Below are 20,328 nucleotides of genomic sequence, written 5' to 3'. Positions count from 1 at the left end.
AACCGGAGCAGCCTAAAGCCAACAACCGGTTAATTAACTACAGCACCTTGCCACAGCTTACTGCTGTGGCCCTACCTGCCCTTAGGGATCAGTTTTGGGGGAATAAAGCTTCTTCTAGGCCCTCAATCAGCAGCTGGACCCTCCATGTGAAGCAGCATGAAACAGCCTTTCAATTTTAACTGCGCATCTGAGGCACAAAATTAGGCCCCTCCCACTCCACTCCGGAGTTGTGAGGCCTACAAAAATCACTTCTAAGTGACTAAATTTATGCCATGTGGATAATAACCCCAGTAAAACACTCCAAAGTGCTTAAAAAAAGTGTCTCCGAGTATTTCTTAAATAAATAATCGATTGCCCTGCATTAGTGTCAACCAGCCTATTTAGCCCTGTTATGTAAGCATTCAATTCTATACTAAGTCTCAGAACATAGCTTACCCTCCCCACATGGGGATCTTGTCAGTCTTCTAGCATTATCTCAGTCTTGTCTAGAAATAATTGACTGAACATACCTCATTGCAGTCAAGCCTGCAAACTGTTCCCCCAACTGAAGTTTTCTGGTACTCCTCAGTCCTGTGTGCGAACAGCAGTGGATTTTAGTTACAACATGCTAAAATCATTTTCCTCTCAGCAGAATTCTTCATCACTTTTCTGCTAGAGAGTAAATAGTACAAACCGGTACTATTGAAAAATAACAAACTCTTGATTGAAGATATAAAACTACAATTCTAACACCACATTCACTTTACCCTCCCGTAGAGAGACCCTAGTGCTTAGAGCCGGCAAAGAGAATGACTGGGGGGGGGAGCTATATGGACAGCTTTGCTGTGTGCTCTCTTTGCCACTTCCTGTAGGGAATGAGAATATCACACAAGTAAAGGATGAATCCGTGGACTGGATACACCTTGCAAGAGAAATAAGCTGACAATTTATATCTAAAATAATACTGGATTTTCTTGAGGATGAATAACGCTATTCAGTATTGAGATGGGTAACGTGTCTGTACTCCTCACTCCAGATGGGGGAAGCGTCTGTACTCTTCACTCAAAAATGTATGTAAATATAAAATGTTAAAGGATCACTGCCATGTTCCTTACTGGACAAAGGAATTCGTTTATGCATTTCTCTTAAACACAAATGATATATGACCGTTTTTGACATGCATTGGTGGGGAGCCAAGGACTTCACAAATCCAGGGTACCATAGTTGACAGAATTGTACTTCAAATCATAAAATTATGAATTATTCTATATACAACTAAAACAAAAAACTTCTTCACTAGCATTTTAAAGGGACACTGAACCCAAATTTTTTCTTTCGGGCTTCGGATACAGAATGAAATTTTAAGCAACTTTCTAATTTACTCCTATTATCAAATGTTCTTCATTCTTTTGGTATCTTTATTTGAAATGCAAGAATGTAAGTTTAGATGCCGGCCCATTTTTTTTGAACAACCTGGGTTGTTCTTGCTGATTGGTGGAAAAATTCATCCACCAATTAAAAAAAAGTGCTGTCCAGAGTACTGAACTAATAAAAAAAACTTAGATGCCTTCTTTTTCAAATAAAGATTGCAAGATAACGAGGAAAAATTGATAATAGGAGTAAAATTAGAAAGTTGCTTAAAATTGCATGCTCTATCTGAATCACGAAAGAAAAAAAATGGGTTCAGTGTCCCTTTAAGGAAAATACATTTAGCCACTAATCAGCAAGCTAGGTGCTGAACAGAAAAAAAATTAAAACTGGTCTGGCTCCTAAGCTTACATTCCTGCTTTTCCAAGTAAAGATACCAAGAGAACGAAGAAAACTTATAATAGGAGTAAATTAGTTGCTTAAAATTGCATGCACTCTGTTTTGTGAAAGAAATAAATTGGGTTTAGTATCCCTTTAAGCAAATTCTAAACAAATCATTTTAGAAACAGAAATATGTCTAGATTTTAGCCACTTTGATGCCATAAGGGCTGCAACACCTGTTAACTAAGGGGTTAATGCATAAGAAAATGACTTCTAAGAGCAGGGCAGTAGAGTTGCTCTTTAACAGGCAAGTACCTTAGGCACCAAGTACTGCTGGTCAGTGCATGCTATGGTGTAGGCTTCAGCTCGGCCCAGTTCGCCCTGCGGGAAGTGAGCATTCATTTCATCACCATCAAAGTCAGCATTGTAGGCCTTACAATTTGCATAGTGAAGCCGTAGAACCTTCTCGCCAGGCAGAATACGAGCTTTGTGAGCTTGGATGGAAGGTCTGTGGAGAGTGGGCTGGCGATTCAGTAGCAGCACATCCCCATTCTTCACATGACGACACACCTGGAACACAAGATAAAAAGCACAGCCAACGTCAAGAGGAGACACTTTCAGCCCTGCAATATCTGGCACCAGCAAGCCGGTAGGCTTCAAGGGGTTAAACAGAAGAAATAACAACATGCTATAATGTACCAGAGTATTTTCTTACTGTACTATTGTAAACTCCAGAGCAGCAATGCAATGCTGGTCCTCAACTTAACTGGCGACAGACAGCTATGCAACCCGATGTTCAGCTGTAGACCAGTACTGCACTGCTGGTACAGAGCATGCTTAAACTATGTGTTTAACCAATTGGGGGGTTAAACACATAGTGCAATTGTGTAATAATGAAATGTTCTAGAGCACTGGTTTTAAAACCTGTCGTTAGGCCTCCCTAACAGGCCACATTTTGAGGGTATAACTGGAGCACAGGTTAAATAATCAGCTGATTAGTAAACATGGCCTGTTAGGGAGGCTTAAAAAAAAAAACACACCGGAAAACGCCATTGAGCCAATCAGCAGAGATAAGCTCCACATCGGAGTTGTGCGACTAGCTCTACCGATTTGATCAGCAGTGCTTTCCACTGCAAGCCCAGAGCGGTACCTCTATTGTGTGTTTAACCCTTTTTGCCCTATTGATTATTATGGCCCTTTAAGTGACTGTTGGAAAGGGAGACTAAACCATTTAAATGAATAATTTTGTACAACATACATAAGGGAATTATGATTGCACTGGAAAATGAAATGAACCTTAAAAGACATACACAGAATAGCTAGCTAACTGAAGTGGCGCACACACACGGCTTAAAACTAAAAGAACATTTTTGTAAACTATAAACCTCAAGTTATTGTTCAAATATAAAATATTCTATTAGTTATGAAAACAGTTAAATGCTGCCATACATCACAATTAATCTCTGATACACAGATAACATAATTTATGTAAGAACTTACCTGATAAATTCATTTCTTTCATATTAGCAAGAGTCCATGAGCTAGTGACGTATGGGATATACATTCCTACCAGGAGGGGCAAAGTTTCCCAAACCTCAAAATGCCTATAAATACACCCCTCACCACACCCACAATTCAGTTTAACGAATAGCCAAGAAGTGGGGTGATAAAAAAGTGCAAAAGCATATAAAATAAGGAATTGGAATAATTGTGCTTTATACAAAAATCATAACCACCACAAAAAAAGGGCGGGCCTCATGGACTCTTGCTAATATGAAAGAAATGAATTTATCAGGTAAGTTCTTACATAAATTATGTTTTCTTTCATGTAATTAGCAAGAGTCCATGAGCTAGTGACGTATGGGATAATGATTACCCAAGATGTGGATCTTTCCACACAAGAGTCACTAGAGAGGGAGGGATAAAATAAAGACAGCCAATTCCTGCTGAAAATAATCCACACCCAAAATAAAGTTTAATGAAAAACATAAGCAGAAGATTCAAACTGAAACCGCTGCCTGAAGTATTTTTCTACCAAAAACTGCTTCAGAAGAAGAAAATACATCAAAATGGTAGAATTTAGTAAAAGTATGCAAAGAGGACCAAGTTGCTGCTTTGCAAATCTGATCAATCGAAGCTTCATTCCTAAACGCCCAGGAAGTAGAAACTGACCTAGTAGAATGAGCTGTAATCCTTTGAGGCGGAGTTTTACCCGACTCAACATAGGCAAGATGAATTAAAGATTTCAACCAAGATGCCAAAGAAATGGCAGAAGCTTTCTGGCCTTTTCTAGAACCGGAAAAGATAACAAATAGACTAGAAGTCTTACGGAAAGACTTAGTAGCTTCAACATAATATTTCAAAGCTCTAACAACATCCAAAGAATGCAACGATTTCTCCTTAGAATTCTTAGGATTAGGACATAATGAAGGAACCACAATTTCTCTACTAATGTTGTTGGAATTCACAACTTTAGGTAAAAAATCAAAAGAAGTTCGCAACACCGCCTTATCCTGATGAAAAATCAGAAAAGGAGACTCACAAGAAAGAGCAGATAATTCAGAAACTCTTCTGGCAGAAGAGATTGCCAAAAGGAACAAAACTTTCCAAGAAAGTAATTTAATGTCCAATGAATGCATAGGTTCAAACGGAGGAGCTTGAAGAGCCCCCAGAACCAAATTCAAACTCCAAGGAGGAGAAATTGACTTAATGACAGGTTTTATACGAACCAAAGCTTGTACAAAACAATGAATATCAGGAAGAATAGCAATCTTTCTGTGAAAAAGAACAGAAAGAGCAGAGATTTGACCTTTCAAGGAACTTGCGGACAAACCCTTATCTAAACCATCCTGAAGAAACTGTAAAATTCTCGGTATTCTAAAAGAATGCCAAGAAAAATGATGAGAAAGACACCAAGAAATATAAGTCTTCCAGACTCTATAATATATCTCTCTAGATACAGATTTACACGCCTGTAACATAGTATTAATCACAGAGTCAGAGAAACCTCTTTGACCAAGAATCAAGCGTTCAATCTCCATACCTTTAAATTTAAGGATTTCAGATCCTGATGGAAAAAAGGACCTTGCGACAGAAGGTCTGGTCTTAACGGAAGAGTCCAGTGTTGGCAAGAGGCCATCCGGACCAGATCCGCATACCAAAACCTGTGAGGCCATGCCAGAGCTACCAGCAGAACAAACGAGCATTCCTTCAGAATCTTGGAGATTACTCTTGGAAGAAGAACTAGAGGCGGAAAGATATAGGCAGGATGATACTTCCAAGGAAGTGATAATGCATCCACTGCCTCCGCCTGAGGATCCCGGGATCTGGACAGATACCTGGGAAGTTTCTTGTTTAGATGAGACGCCATCAGATCTATTTCTGGAAGTTCCCACATTTGAACAATCTGAAGAAATACCTCTGGGTGAAGAGACCATTCGCCCGGATGCAACGTTTGGCGACTGAGATAATCCGCTTCCCAATTGTCTATAAATGGGATATGAACCGCAGAGATTAGACAGGAGCTGGATTCCGCCCAAACCAGAATTCGAGATACTTCTTTCATAGCCAGAGGACTGTGAGTCCCTCCTTGATGATTGATGTATGCCACAGTTGTGACATTGTCTGTCTGAAAACAAATGAACGATTCTCTCTTCAGAAGAGGCCAAGACTGAAGAGCTCTGAAAATTGCACGGAGTTCCAAAATATTGATCGGTAATCTCACCTCCTGAGATTCCCAAACTCCTTGTGCCGTCAGAGATCCCCACACAGCTCCCCAACCCGTGAGACTTGCATCTGTTGAAATTACAGTCCAGGTCGGAAGCACAAAAGAAGCCCCCTGAATTAAACGATGGTGATCTGTCCACCACGTTAGAGAGTGTCGTACAATCGGTTTTAAAGATATTATTTGAGATATCTTTGTGTAATCCTTGCACCATTGATTCAGCATACAGAGCTGTAGAGGTCGCATGTGAAAACGAGCAAAGGGGATCGCGTCTGATGCAGCAGTCATAAGACCTAGAATTTCCATGCATAAGGCTACCGAAGGGAATGATTGTGACTGAAGGTTTCGACAAGCTGAAATCAATTTTAGATGTCTCCTGTCTGTTAAAGACAGAGTCATGGACACTGAATCTATCTGGAAACCCAGAAAGGTCACCCTTGTCTGAGGAATCAATTAACTTTTTGGTAAATTGATCCTCCAACCATGATCTTGAAGAAACAACACAAGTCGATTCGTATGAGATTCTGCTAAATGTAAAGACTGAGCAAGTACCAAGATATCGTCCAAATAAGGAAATACCACAATACCCTGTTCTCTGATTACAGACAGAAGGGCACCGAGAACCTTTGTAAAAATTCTTGGAGCTGTAGCTAGGCCAAACGGCAGAGCCACAAACTGGTAATGCTTGTCCAGAAAAGAGAATCTCAGGAACTGATAATGATCTGGATGAATCGGAATATGCAGATATGCATCCTGTAAATCTATCGTGGACATATAATGCCCTTGCTGAACAAAAGGCAAGATAGTCCTTACAGTTACCATTTTGAACGTAGGTATCCTTACATAACGATTCAATATTTTTAGATCCAGAACTGGTCTGAAGGAATTCTCCTTCTTTGGTACAATGAAGAGATTTGAATAAAACCCCATCCCCTGTTCCGGAACTGGAACTGGCATAATTACTCCCGCCAACTCTAGATCTGAAACACAAGTCAGAAATGCTTGAGCTTTCACTGGATTTACTGGGACACGGGAAAGAAAAAATCTCTTTGCAGGAGGTCTCATCTTGAAACCAATTCTGTACCCTTCTGAAACAATATTCTGAATCCAAAGATTGTGAACAGAATTGAACCAAATTTCTTTGAAAAAAACGTAACCTGCCCCCTACCAGCTGAGCTGGAATGAGGGCCGCACCTTCATGTGGACTTAGAAGCAGGCTTTGCCTTTCTAGCAGGCTTGGATTTATTCCAGACTGGAGATGGTTTCCAAACTGAAACTGCTCCTGAGGATGAAGGATCAGGCTTTTGTTCTTTGTTGAAACGAAAGGAACGAAAACGATTATTAGCCCTGTTTTTACCCTTAGATTTTTTTATCCTGTGGTAAAAAAGTTCCTTTCCCACCAGTAACAGTTGAGATAATAGAATCCAACTGAGAACCAAATAATTTGTTACCCTGGAAAGAAATGGAAAGTAGAGTTGATTTAGAAGCCATATCAGCATTCCAAGTCTTAAGCCATAAAGCTCTTCTAGCTAAAATAGCTAGAAACATAAACCTGACATCAACTCTAATAATATCAAAAATGGCATCACAGATAAAATTATTAGCATGCTGAAGAAGAATAATAATATTATGAGAATCATGATCTGTTACTTGTTGAGCTAAAGTTTCCAACCAAAAAGTTGAAGCTGCAGCAACATCAGCCAATGATATAGCAGGTCTAAGAAGATTACCTGAACACAGATAAGCTTTTCTTAGAAAGGATTCAATTTTCCTATCTAAAGGATCCTTAAAGGAAGTACCATCTGACGTAGGAATAGTAGTACGTTTAGCAAGGGTAGAAATAGCCCCATCAACTCTAGGGATTTTGTCCCAAAATTCTAATCTGTCAGACGGCACAGGATATAATCGCTTAAAACGTTTAGAAGGAGTAAATGAATTACCCAATTTATCCCATTCTTTGGAAATTACTTCAGAAATAGCATTAGGAACAGGAAAAACTTCTGGAATAACCACAGGAGATTTAAATACCTTATCTAAACGTTTGCTTTAGAAATAGAGGATTCTGGTCCTCTTGATACTAATTCTAATTAGTACTTCTTTAAGTAAAGAACGAATAAATTCCATTTTAAATAAATATGAAGATTTATCAGCATCAATCTCTGAGAAAGAATCCTCTGAACCAGAAGAATCATCAGAATCAGAATGATGATGTTGATTTAAAAATTCATCTGTAGGGAGAGAAGTTTTAAAAGATTTTTTATGTTTACTAGAAGGAGAAATAACAGACATAGCCTTCTTGATGGATTCAGAAACAAAATCTCTTATGTTATCAGGAACATTCTGCACCTTAGATGTTGAAGGAACTGCAACAGGCAATGGTACTTTACTAAAGGAAATATTATCTGCATTAACAAGTTTGTCATGACAATTAATACAAACAACAGCCGGAGGAATAGCTACCAAAAGTTTACAGCAGATACACTTAGCTTTGGTAGGTCCAGCACTAGACCGCGATTTTCCTGAAGTATCTTCTGACTCAGATGCAACGTGAGACATCTTGCAATATGTAAGAGAAAAAACAACATATAAAGCAAAATTGATCAAATTCCTTAAATGACAGTTTCAGGAATGGGAAAAAATGCCAAAGAACAAGCTTCTAGCAACCAGAAGCAATGAAAAATGAGACTTAAATAATGTGGAGACAAAAGCGACGCCCAAATTTTTTTAGCGCCAAATAAGACGCCCACATTATTTGGCGCCTAAATGCTTTTGGCGCCAAAAATGACGCCACTTCCGGAACGCCGACATTTTTGGCGCAAAATAACGTCAAAAAAATGACGCAACTTCCGGCGACACGTATGACGCCGGAAACGGAAAAGATTTTTTGCGCCAAAAAAGTCCGCGCCAAGAATGACGCAATAAAATAAAGCATTTTCAGCCCCCGCGAGCCTAACAGCCCACAGGGAAAAAAGAGTCAAATTTTTGAAGGTAAGAAAAAATGATTAATTCAAATGCATTATCCCAAATATGAAACTGTCTGAAAATAAGGAATGTTGAACATTCTGAGTCAAGGCAAATAAATGTTTGAATACATATATTTAGAACTTTATAAACAAAGTGCCCAACCATAGCTTAGAGTGTCACAGAAAATAAGATTTACTTACCCCAGGACACTCATCTACATGTTTGTAGAAAGCCAAACCAGTACTGAAACGAGAATCAGTAGAGGTAATGGTATATAAATAAGAGTATATCGTCGATCTGAAAAGGGAGGTAAGAGATGAATCTCTACGACCGATAACAGAGAACCTATGAAATAGACCCCGTAGAAGGAGATCACTGCATTCAAATAGGCAATACTCTCCTCACATCCCTCTGACATTCACTGCACGCTGAGAGGAAAACCGGGCTCCAACTTGCTGCGGAGCGCATATCAACGTAGAATCTAGCACAAACTTACTTCACCACCTCCATAGGAGGCAAAGTTTGTAAAACTGAATTGTGGGTGTGGTGAGGGGTGTATTTATAGGCATTTTGAGGTTTGGGAAACTTTGCCCCTCCTGGTAGGAATGTATATCCCATACGTCACTAGCTCATGGACTCTTGCTAATTACATGAAAGAAACATTTATACGTAAAGATGAACAACTATTTTTGTGTATTTCCGTAAGAAATTCCCACAATTCCTGTGTTTAAATATACATGCTACATTGTGACACACCTGGAGAGTCTAATCTGTTGAAAGTCTCTAAAGCTAGAAGGAATATAATAACCAATAATTCCAGAATCATTTACATTTTAATCTACAATGGACTAACAATTTTGGATGCCAATCTCTTCACTCCCGTGGATGGAGTGAGCAGTTGCTTTGCCATGGCCTCCCTCTGGCTGGGGTCACTGGGATTCAGTATAGTGCGAGAGCCATCCTCATTGATCACCATAGAGGCCCCTGGGTGGATGTTTGGACCATTAATAACGGATTGTCTCAATTCCTGGACATTCCAGGGAGTGACTGGCTGGGGGTAAGTCAGTTTGGTAGCAAATACCTGATTGACAGAAAAAAAAAAAAAATAAGAATCCAAACCATGCATGTAACATCTGCAAAGTCTCACACAATCAGCATAGCCTTACCATAGGGATCCCAATCTCATTGGTGTTGATGTACATGTCAGGACAGATCACAGAGCGAGCTGCGTAATCCACACGCTTTCCCATCATATGCTTGCGAAAAAGACCCTCCTTCTTTTCTAGGAGCTAAACAAAACATCAGTGGATACGTAAAGTAGTTTTCAGTATACACACACGTTAATACCCTTTTCAATATATCTTAAACCAAATGAGCACAAACTGACCTGCCGGATTCCAGGGTACTTCTCTGTCATTAATTTATCCATGTCGCTGTCAAAAACAATATTCACATGACTCTGAAGTCTGATCCAAGCGTTGTACAGTTTATCTGCAAGGGACTGTCCAGGCAACAAGGTCAAAAACGAGCGATCAATGTCATTTGAGGCTTCTTCCCCTTCCTAAAAAAAAAAAAAGTAAATGCAATGAAACAAAGCACATTCAGGAGAGAAGATGTAAAAATATATACAGTCAGAGTAGCTCAAAGATTATTAACCTAAAGATGAGCGATTTGTGTCAATATTATATGGCATCTAGTCACTAAGAGCTAGATTACGAGTGAAGAACAAAATTGTATTCCAGTCGTAATATATTAGAAGTTGAGTGCAATGCGATTGCGACCTTGCGTTCACATTGCATAAAAGCTTTGCACTCACGAGAACTGGCTTTCATAGGCTCCAATGGGAGCCTCGTTCTCATTCTGATAGTCACAGCAGAGAACTTAGCGCAGCAAAGGGGGCAAGTCGTGCAGCCATGGGCAGCAAAGTTTAAATATATATGTATAAGAATTTATATATTTATGTGTACATACACATAAACACAAATATATATGTATATAAGCATATACATATATATTTACAGTAATAACACAGTCCCCATAGACAGAAAACGACACTGAAATTTGTTTTTACATTGCTAACACCCCACATCCGCACACTTTAACCTCTTAACACTGCTCTGTGCCATTATTATTTTAAATAATAAAGTTGCTACATTTGTTATTTTAATAAAATAACTGTACACTTTATTATGGGGCAAATTTGGGGACATTTTTTTCCATTAACCAGAGATATGATCTCTGGTTAATGAATGCTAGTGCAAAGTGCTACTGTGAGCTTGCGATAGCATTAACCAGCCACTCGTAATGGATGGTTATTTAACGTGTGCGCCCATAAACAGGCAAATTAGCCCATTTACGGGCACACGTAATGTTTCTAAGATCTCTACAACTTTCAAGAGAGACTAAGAACCGTAACCCAAGATCTTATAGAATATTCTTAATATGTTTAAACACACTGATTTTACTGAAGCTTTTTCAGCCATGTAGGACAACTGTGTCCAAAAGTAGACCTGTAGATAAGACTGTTGATAAGACTGCATGATTTGTCATTTTTACAATTGCCCATAATGACAATGTGGCCTCTTAATATATATTATGAGGTAAAATTTAATTATGTTTGTCACATTATCTTCATCAGTGAAGAACAGAGATGGTAAAACTCCCCACCGATTATTTTATTGGCTTAAAAGCAAGACCCTGGCCTCATTCTTAGTGATTGGACAGCAAATCGGAGGGAGCCAAATTAATGTTTCCAAACAATATAAGACAATGTATGGAAATATCTGTATATTGGCTTTAAAATGTCCAGTTGTCTTGGCTCAGGAGTAGACAAAAATTAATCATCAACAAACGTTGATGTTAAACGTTTCTGCTAAATGTTGCCTCTGTGGAATGACAAATGTTCAGTTTGTAATAAGAAAGAAAACGTTTAATAAAGACTTCCAAACTGCTGCAAAACAAAGTTCTGTATTTGAATGAGCCATGAGCCCTTCCAGATCACAAACATTACTGGATTAATAGCACAATGTTTTAACTAGGCCCATCTATTTGGAAATATCAGTTATTGCTGAAGCATGGCTTCTCCTATGTTCTTGATGTCTGACAAAATATCCTGAGGCAAGATTAACTTCAATGAGACAAGCCCAGAGCGTATAGCACTTTATCCTTTTTCTGCTCTTTATCATTCCATTTAGAGATGGTAAACATTGCGTCATTCCTTCGCCCGCATCTCCTAATTTATTTAGCTGAGGGATGACTAACCTGGCTTCTTCTTATCATTGCGAACTCCACGAGCTGGACGCAACTATTAGATTAAGCCAAATTAGTGATCCCTCAACTAAAGAATCTAGGAGATGTGGGTGGAGAAACAGTGTAACTTTTACCATCTCTAAATGGTAAATATTTTAGAAATACTGCATCTTTAAAAAAAAAAAAAAAAAAAAAAAAAAAACTAAAGTGCCCCTATTTTTTTTATAGTACATTTTATATAGTAGCCAGAAAATTATTCAACTTGACAATAACTTTAAGAGCATGAGGAGATAGAGTTGAGTTACTGACCAATAAGGAATTGTAGCAGTGGATTTTATACAATTGGCTGGCTTACCATCAGGGTGCTAATTAGTTACAGGGTCTTAATTCTGGCTGCTAATAGTTCAGTGTCTAGGAAAGGGGAGTTTTTATTGGTTTTATGGCACCTTGTGTGAGATAAGAAGTGCTATTTATACGCCTGCAGTTCCCTCAATAATGGACTACCCAGGATACAAGTCTCAGCTGTGTCACTGGGATGAATGGGCTATTAACACTTGTCTGCCTGTACATTGAGCACACTTTGACCCACTGGTCTGCACTACAGACCTTATCCACTGGAGTGGTGCAAAAGATTGCTGGTGTCTCCCAGCTAGAAGCTGGTCCTTTTTAGGACATGCTGACTGCAGGACTGACCGCTCCTCGCTCCAGCAACATCCGCCCCGTGACAGAAGTATATTGGATTTTTTTTTACATTGCATGCTCTATCTGGATCATGAAAATTTAATTTTAACTTTAGTGGCCCTTTAAATCTTATTGTGTAACCTCTGAATGAACCATCTACTAAAGCAGCTCAGATTTCCAGACAATCCCAAACCACAAGATATTCATGCTGTCTTACTTGTGGATTGAGAAGAAAGTATGCTACAAGCTCTACCTTTGAGCTAGTACTGTGCTTTCTATGCTTGAGATTAAGAGGACTCACAGGATACTGAAGGCTACACAGTATAGCTACAGGTCTACATAGCATAAGAAAATTATTAGCTCTTGATATCGGGACAGCAACCTTGGCACCACAGATGTTTTGGAACTAAATTTCCCATGATGCTCAGACACTCTTTAGGCTGGGTGGAATCTGCTTTGCAGTGTTTCAGAGATTATAATGCAATTTGTACAGACCCATCTTGCTTTAACCTTTCATTTGCTTGTGAACTGAAAGGGACAGTCTACTCTAAAAAAAAGTATTGTTTAAAAAGACAGATAAACCCTTTATTACTCATTCCGCAGTTTTGTATAACCAACATAGCTATATTAATATACTTTTTACCTCTTTGATTACCTTGTATCTAAGCCTCTGCAGACTGCCACCTTATCTCAGTGATATTTACAGAGTTGCATTTTAGCCAATTAGTGCTGACTCGTGAATAACACCACAGGAGTGAGCACAATGTTATCTATAAAGCACGCATGAACTAGCAGTGTCTTGCTGTGAAAAGTTATAAAAAATTAACTGAGATAAGAAGCGGTCTGTAGTGGCTAGGAGAAAGGCAAAAATGTAGAATTTTAAAGGTGAGTATATTAATATAACAATGTTGGTTGTGCAAAGCTGGAGAATGGGTAGTAAAAGGTGTTATCAATTAGGGATGTGCGTTTGGATCCTCGTGCCCTTCAGATATTTCTGTAGCCGGTTTGATTCTTGTAAAAGATCCCCAATGGATTTGCACAGATCTTAGTGTGGAGATCTTTTACAGGAAACAATCCGGCTATAATAATATCTAAAGGGCACAAGTCTCACAAAGAAAAAAAAATTGGAGTAGACTGTCCCTTTAACTTGCTCACTGTAGGACTAAATCCTTTAAGAGCCATAAAGAAAAAACCTGTAAAATTAAAAGGGACAATCACGTCAAAATTAAACTTCATGATTCAGATAGAGCATCCAATGTTAAACAACTTTCCAATGTGCACAGTTTTTTATATTTACACTTTATGAGTCACCAACTACTACTGAGCATGTGCAAGAATTTGCAGAATATACGTATATGCATTTGTGATTGGCTGATGGCTGTCACATGATGCAGTGGGAGTGGAAATAGACATAACTGAAATTTGTCAGAAGAAAAAAAAAATCTACTATTCATTTGAAGTACAGACTAAGTGCTAGTGTATTGTCTTTTTATCATGCATTTGTTGATTATGCAAATCGACTGTATTTACTGGTCCTTTAAATGGATTAGATTAAGCATGGTATTTTAAACATTATCCAATTTACTTCTATCATAATTTCTGCTTAGTTCTTTTGGTACTGCTAGGTAAGCACAAGAGGGTGTATGTGTTTTTTAGTCATCCAGCAGCAATGTTTTCAACAATGTTTAGAGCAATGTCCGTGTTCTCTGCAGAAAATGTTGCCAGCTGGGTGGGGGCAGTGTAATACTTTATAATATAACATTTTGTGCTATCCAAAGCACAAATTTACAAAATGTATTTAATGATAATTTGAGCAATACAATTGAAGAACTTTAATATTAGCTGAATTCAGCTTATTTTAGCCGGGTGGTCAACCCATTAAAAAGGGCCTGGCGAGAACACAATGTTATAAATAGTTGCAAACATTACAGCTAAAGATACGTGCACATTCCTAAGCACCTATAAGCCTATTTAGGTTTTCTCTTCAGCAAATGATAACAAGAGAACAAAGCAAAATTTGATAAGTATATTTGAAAGTTGCTTAAAACACACAAATCTGTTTGAATCATGACTGTTTTAAATATTAAATAAATGCTAGATAGAAAGATGCATTCAAAGAAAAGATTAGTCTCACTCAGAATAACATGTAGATGTATTTTTTAAATTTTCATTTGTTGTTTAAATATTGACAAAATAAGTATAAAGTTTTAGTGACTATAAAACATTTGTAGCTGCCATGTTGTAACTTTGTCCCTAATTTGCCACAGCAGAGAAGGTAACCTGTTATAAATAGTTCTGCACTTCCATTTCTAACAGGAACTGAAAAACTCACTATTTCAGAATGGAATTGCAGGAAAAGGGGACAAAATAAATAATGAAACTATAGTGCAACTTTTTTTATATACTTGATTTATTTTATATAACCATCTCAAAGTGTTTCATGTCCCTTACATTTTTACTGTACTGTCCCTTTAACATGGACATGTTTGTCATTACACAAAACAATAATAATGAATGATTTTAAAAAAAAAAGATACAAATAATGATCATTCAAAGCCATTTAATAAGTAATGAATTTTTTATGAAAGCTTCTTACACCATCTAGTGTCAGAAAAGTATATATTTTTTTATTATTAATAGATTTTAATTAAAGTCAAGGGATTTTCTTTCGGGGGGGCGGGTTTAGACAGAGCATACAATTTAAAAAAAAAAAAAAAAGGTTTCCAATTTACTTCAGTTAAATTTACTTCATTCTTATGGTATTCTTTGTTGAAGTGCATACCTAGGTAGGCAGCATGCACTTTTCTGCATCATGACATGACAACAATCAATGCCATATAAGGCTCGATTTACCAAGGGACAGCGGACAGGGGCATATGCGCCCCTGTTCACTGCAGCTCGCCTCTGGTGGGCAGAATTCCGTTGGCAGAATTCAGCATTGAACAAGTTTATAATAGGAGTAATTTGGAAACGTTTTTTTTTTTATTATTATTATTTTATGCACTCTCTGAATCATGAAAGAAAAAGTTTGGGTTCAATGTCCCTTTAAATTGCCAAAAAACAAACAAAGAAAACTAGAAAGAATATTCACTGACAAACAAGACCGATGACTACAGAAATGTAGATCAGATTAATTATACAGTAAATACTAGAAAAGCAGACTACTGGGAGCTAGCTTAATCAGATGAACCAATGACAAGTGGCATATAAGTGCAGCAACCGATCACCCTCTACCTCAGAGGATTGCATTGCTGTTCCTCAGCCATTCTAGGTACTCTTCAACAAAGGATACCAAGAGGACAAAGCAATTCTGAATCATGAAAAAATGGGCTCTTCTGAACCTTTAAAAGGCTTTTTAAGGGTTTCCTGGGACTGTAAAAAAATGCATATTTTTCTAACACGAAATTATTTTGAAATCGTTATTTTGCATGCAGAGCTTTTGCAATCAAATTAATGATTTATAAAGAATACATAAAAAATTACTTTTAAAAAAAAGGTACCTTTTAAGGCCACAAAAAGCAAAATAACTGATCACTTGTGCGCAAAACACATTTACATGGCTGGTTTTAACTTTAGGCCATAGTAGCACTACAGGAGGTCGCACAAGGGAAATCGTGCACTAATCATGTGACCCACTGCTATAGCAACAAACACATTTAAGAACAGCTGTATGTATTGTTGTTATTTTACTGAATTCTTGTTAGGTGTTTTGGGTTGGGCTTTTTTTTATTTCCATCTTACCAACTTGGTGTCTGTTTCTGTAATCTGAGGGGTCTGTTCTTGATCCTGAGCCATTACAGCCAATAGCTTCTGTATTATAGTGACATCCTTCAGGACTGCTTGTAGATTTACTGTCTGACCATTGGTGAACACCTGGTCTGCCAGGCGATTAACAGGACGGAACCTGCAGAGAGAAAACAATGCTCATTATATGTGTAGTGTCTGCTGAAATCATAAAAAAAAAAAAAATGTTGATAGATTTACATCAGGGACTTCAAACGCACTTTGTGCATCAAAATGAGTAAAATTTAGTGGGGGGGGGGGGGTTATAATGGAAATTACAAAATGTCTACCTCCTCACATTTATTTTTTAACAAAATATCTCTCTTTAAAAAACACCTCTTGTTTAGCTTAGTTCACACACTTACATATATATTACAATATATTTAACTCTTTGTTTGAATCATGGTAAAGACTTACTTTCCTCTTTTAAATTAAGAAGCTTAGTATAGTATTAGTATGGTCAAGGGCAGTTGTTCTCTCTAAGGCCAGATTTGTGCTTGTCCCAGCAGTGAAACAGTTAATTAGGTAACCCCACCATGCAATTAGCAAACACTGCAAGGCATCGTTCTCTTATTAACCGTTTTACTGCTGGGCTGTACACAAACCTGGCCTTAGACGGAACACTGGTCAGGGGGGAAACCCTCTGCTAGGAAGGACAAACAAGGGAATTTCCCCCTTTTAAAATGATGGGGGGGTATTGAGGTGCTCCTCTCCTTAAAAAACCTCCACAGTATTTAGTGATGCAAGTGGTCACCAGTCGCCATAGTTATCATATGCATCCTACAGGAAAACATAACCAAAATTGACAATAGGATTAAATTAGAAAGTTGCTTAAAAGTGCATGCTCTGTCTGAATCAAGAAAGAAAACAAATTGGGTTTAGTGTCCCTTTAATCTCTTGAAAAAAGTTGATAATGGAAGTGATAAAGACAAAGTGCTAATATTTGGATGACAACTTAAAAAAAAATAAAAAATAATAATAATATTTGTATTTTTTTCCCCCCCATAATGTTACCTGGCTGGAGGTACAACAACAAGGTCAAGGAAAAACAGGTCTGGTGTAAATGAAGATTCATCACTCATATCCATAGAAGAAAACATCCTCGTCAAGAAAAAACCTGGAAGAAAGCAACTTAACTTTAGACTTTTGGTATATTATCTATATATATATTAGCACAGCATTAAAGAGCTGCAACAACTAATCAATATAATCGATTATGAAAATAGTTGTCAACGAATCTCATAATCGATTAGTTGGTCTGTGCACAGCACCAACTGCTTTACTCCAGTGAGCTCCTGCACAGGGTATTATTGTGTTTTATGGTTATGCCCTTAGCCTAAAGGACGTCTACAGACATTTACTTTTCACTTTTTCAGGACAGTATAAGTTTACAAATACTCCTGGCTTATGTGCAACCCAGAAATAAAATAGGAGTCATCTTTTAGATTGTTTATATTAACTCAGGTTATTAGGGACTATGCTTTACATGATATAGTGCAGAGCTTGTTATTTACACCTAGCCCTAGATTGATGGGAGTTATTTAAATTGATGTGCACTATTATCTGTTTGCACAATTATTAGCGTATTGCTTGCTATTGCTGATTATATGTACTGTATAGATAAATGTGTAAGACTTTGTCCTGTTATTGATATATAGTCCTTAGTGCTTTTGCCTTTTTATTTATATTTTTAATTAATTGTAATATGTACCAAATTCAACACCTATAAGTATATATCTGTTATTTTAAGGGGCATATCTATCAAACTCCGTATGGAGCTTGAGGGCCCGTGTTTCTAAAGACCGCTGCTCCATAACCTGTCTGCGTGCTCTGAGGAGGCGGACAGAGATTGCCGCAATTCAATCAGAACGAATACGATCGGGTTGATTGACACCCCCTGCTGGTGCAATGCTGAATGCGAAGAGCATATTGCTCTCCGCATTTAGCGAGGTCTGTCGGATATGATCCGCAATGTCAGATCATGTCCGAGAGGCATTTCATAAATAGGCCCCTTAGTGCCGACTATAGAGCTGGTTATTTACAATTGCATATAGATATTCAATATATTTTTATGTTCGAATGAAGTCCAGGCTTACTTTGTTAAGAGGCCTCTTGCATTGGAGGAGAGTTAAAGATAAATATCCCACCTGGTGATAATGGCAAAAACCTACTTATGCATCTCAGGCACCTAAACACCATCTGAGCGCCTCTTCTCTGCTGCAGGCAAAATAGCTTGCAAAAAGAGAGCCAGCCTCAGCAAGGAGTGTGTGGTCATGTTGTCATTTTTACATTTGAATGCAAAGTTTCTGAGAGAGTAAATAACAGAATGTTATTAACAGTGATGCCTTTTTGTAATTCTACCTCTTTTGAAACAATTCGTGTTTTTTGTTGCTTGAATATAAAAATGTGTTCTGCAGCCGGTTAACAAAATTGGACAAACAGGTGTGTTAATGTAAAGTTTTAGTCTGAAGTTTATATTTATCACACTCAGTATGTGGATTTTATTTTTAAATGTAGGATTTTTTATTTTTTTAAATCCGATTAATCGAAAAAAATAATTGCGATTAATCGATTATGAAAATAATCATTAGTTGCAGCCCTAAAGCATTACAGGGATGGGTGAATGTGCTGACACTGTGATTAGTTTGGTAGAATGTTCATAATTAGATCGAATATCCACATTCAAAATTTCGAATGTAAAATTTGATTCTAACAAACACTATTCCGAGGTTCAATAGTTCATGGGGTAGGGAATTTAGTAAATTGATCCATAATAGATACAAATATATCAATTTCTATTTCAAATATTGCATAATTTGAAAATGAGATTTAAAGGGACAGTAAAGTAAAAAAAAAAATCTTTCATGATTTAAATAGCGCATGTAATTTTAAACAACTTTCCAATTTACTTTTATTACCAATTTTGCTTTGTTCTCTTGGTATTCTTAGTTGAAAGCTAAATCTAGGAGGTTCATGTGCTAATTTCTTAGACATTGAAGACTGCCTCTAATTTGAAAGCATTTTGACAGTTTTTCACCACTAGAGGGCGTTAGTTCATGTTTTTTATATAGATAACATTGAGCTCGGGCACGTGAAGCTCCTAGGAGCCAGCACTGATTGGCTAAAAATGCAAGTCTGTCAAAAGAACTGAAAAAAAAGGGGGCAGTTTGAAGGGATATAGATACAAGGTAATCACAGAGGTAAAAAGTATATTATTATAACTGTGTTGGTTATGCAAAATTGGGGAATAGGTAATAAAGGGATTATCTACCTTTTTAAACAACAAAAATTCTGGTGTTTACTGTCCCTTTAAATAGAGCATTAGAAATATTTTTACAAATATATGTATTAGAATTTTTTTAATTCGAATATTGCATAATTTAAATTAGAAAAATTTTAATTGAATTTTACATTGAAAGAAAGCATTAGAAATACTATTATTATTATTATTATTATTATTAAACGAATCTTAGTATGTTGTACAAACATTTGCCCATCCCTACTGCACGATCACTAATGTTAAAACGGTTTACTCCAATGCATTAGCATGTGATTTTACCACTATAACATCCCTTTAATTGTTGCTTTAATTTTATCCTGAGTATGAAAGTATTAAGAGTTATTTTGAATCCAGTGTAGGTTGACACTTAAAGTGATGTTAAACTTTCCGCTTCTTAAAATTAGATCCAAACTGTTGGTTATATTTTCGATGGAGTTTAAGTCATCAGTTGTAACAAAGTTGTCCTATAACTTACTGATTTTACTGAGTTTACCATCACTTTAAATCTGAGAACATCTAGTAGCCAAATTGATAAAGCCTTCCCACGAAGAACAAAGGTTTGCTCTTTAGATACATTAACTTTAAATAAGGGGTTAATGTTTACATTGATTTTGCTCCAACCAAATATTTTTTTTTTTAACATGTAAAGACACATTACATTTAGAAAAATACCTTTAAATTTCACTGTTAAACAATTCTATTAATTATGGCCAGGAATTTTTTTATTTTTTTTTAAAGGGACAGTCAACACCGATGAAAACATTATCCCATACCTTAGATCAAGCAAAAAAAAAAAAAAGAGCCTGCACCCCATCCAATCTTCAATAACACTAACGTTAGGTGGCTAATCTTGAATGAACATTAAGTTAACAACGGCAGATATGGCCGCCAAACTCCTCCCCCTGTTACGTAGGAGGCT

The 20,328-nt window shown here is 37.2% G+C and overlaps 1 protein-coding gene across 1 annotated transcript in view; it reads right to left on the bottom strand.

Annotated features, from left to right (window-relative positions):
* The window catches only part of POLR1A (RNA polymerase I subunit A), a 364,344-nt gene that overhangs the window by 325,298 nt on the left and 18,718 nt on the right, over positions 1-20,328 (bottom strand). Inside the window, 6 exon segments of the mRNA XM_053704267.1 lie at positions 2,044-2,298; positions 9,270-9,497; positions 9,583-9,705; positions 9,804-9,977; positions 16,088-16,250; positions 17,144-17,246. Of these exon segments, the coding sequence (XP_053560242.1) occupies positions 2,044-2,298; positions 9,270-9,497; positions 9,583-9,705; positions 9,804-9,977; positions 16,088-16,250; positions 17,144-17,246 (1,046 nt within the window).

The sequence above is a fragment of the Bombina bombina genome, chromosome 2 (assembly GCF_027579735.1).
Source record: "Bombina bombina isolate aBomBom1 chromosome 2, aBomBom1.pri, whole genome shotgun sequence".
Taxonomy (NCBI): Eukaryota; Metazoa; Chordata; class Amphibia; order Anura; family Bombinatoridae; genus Bombina; species Bombina bombina.
The sequence above is the reverse complement of the archived record's forward strand: the minus strand, read 5'-3'. Positions and strand labels throughout refer to the sequence as shown.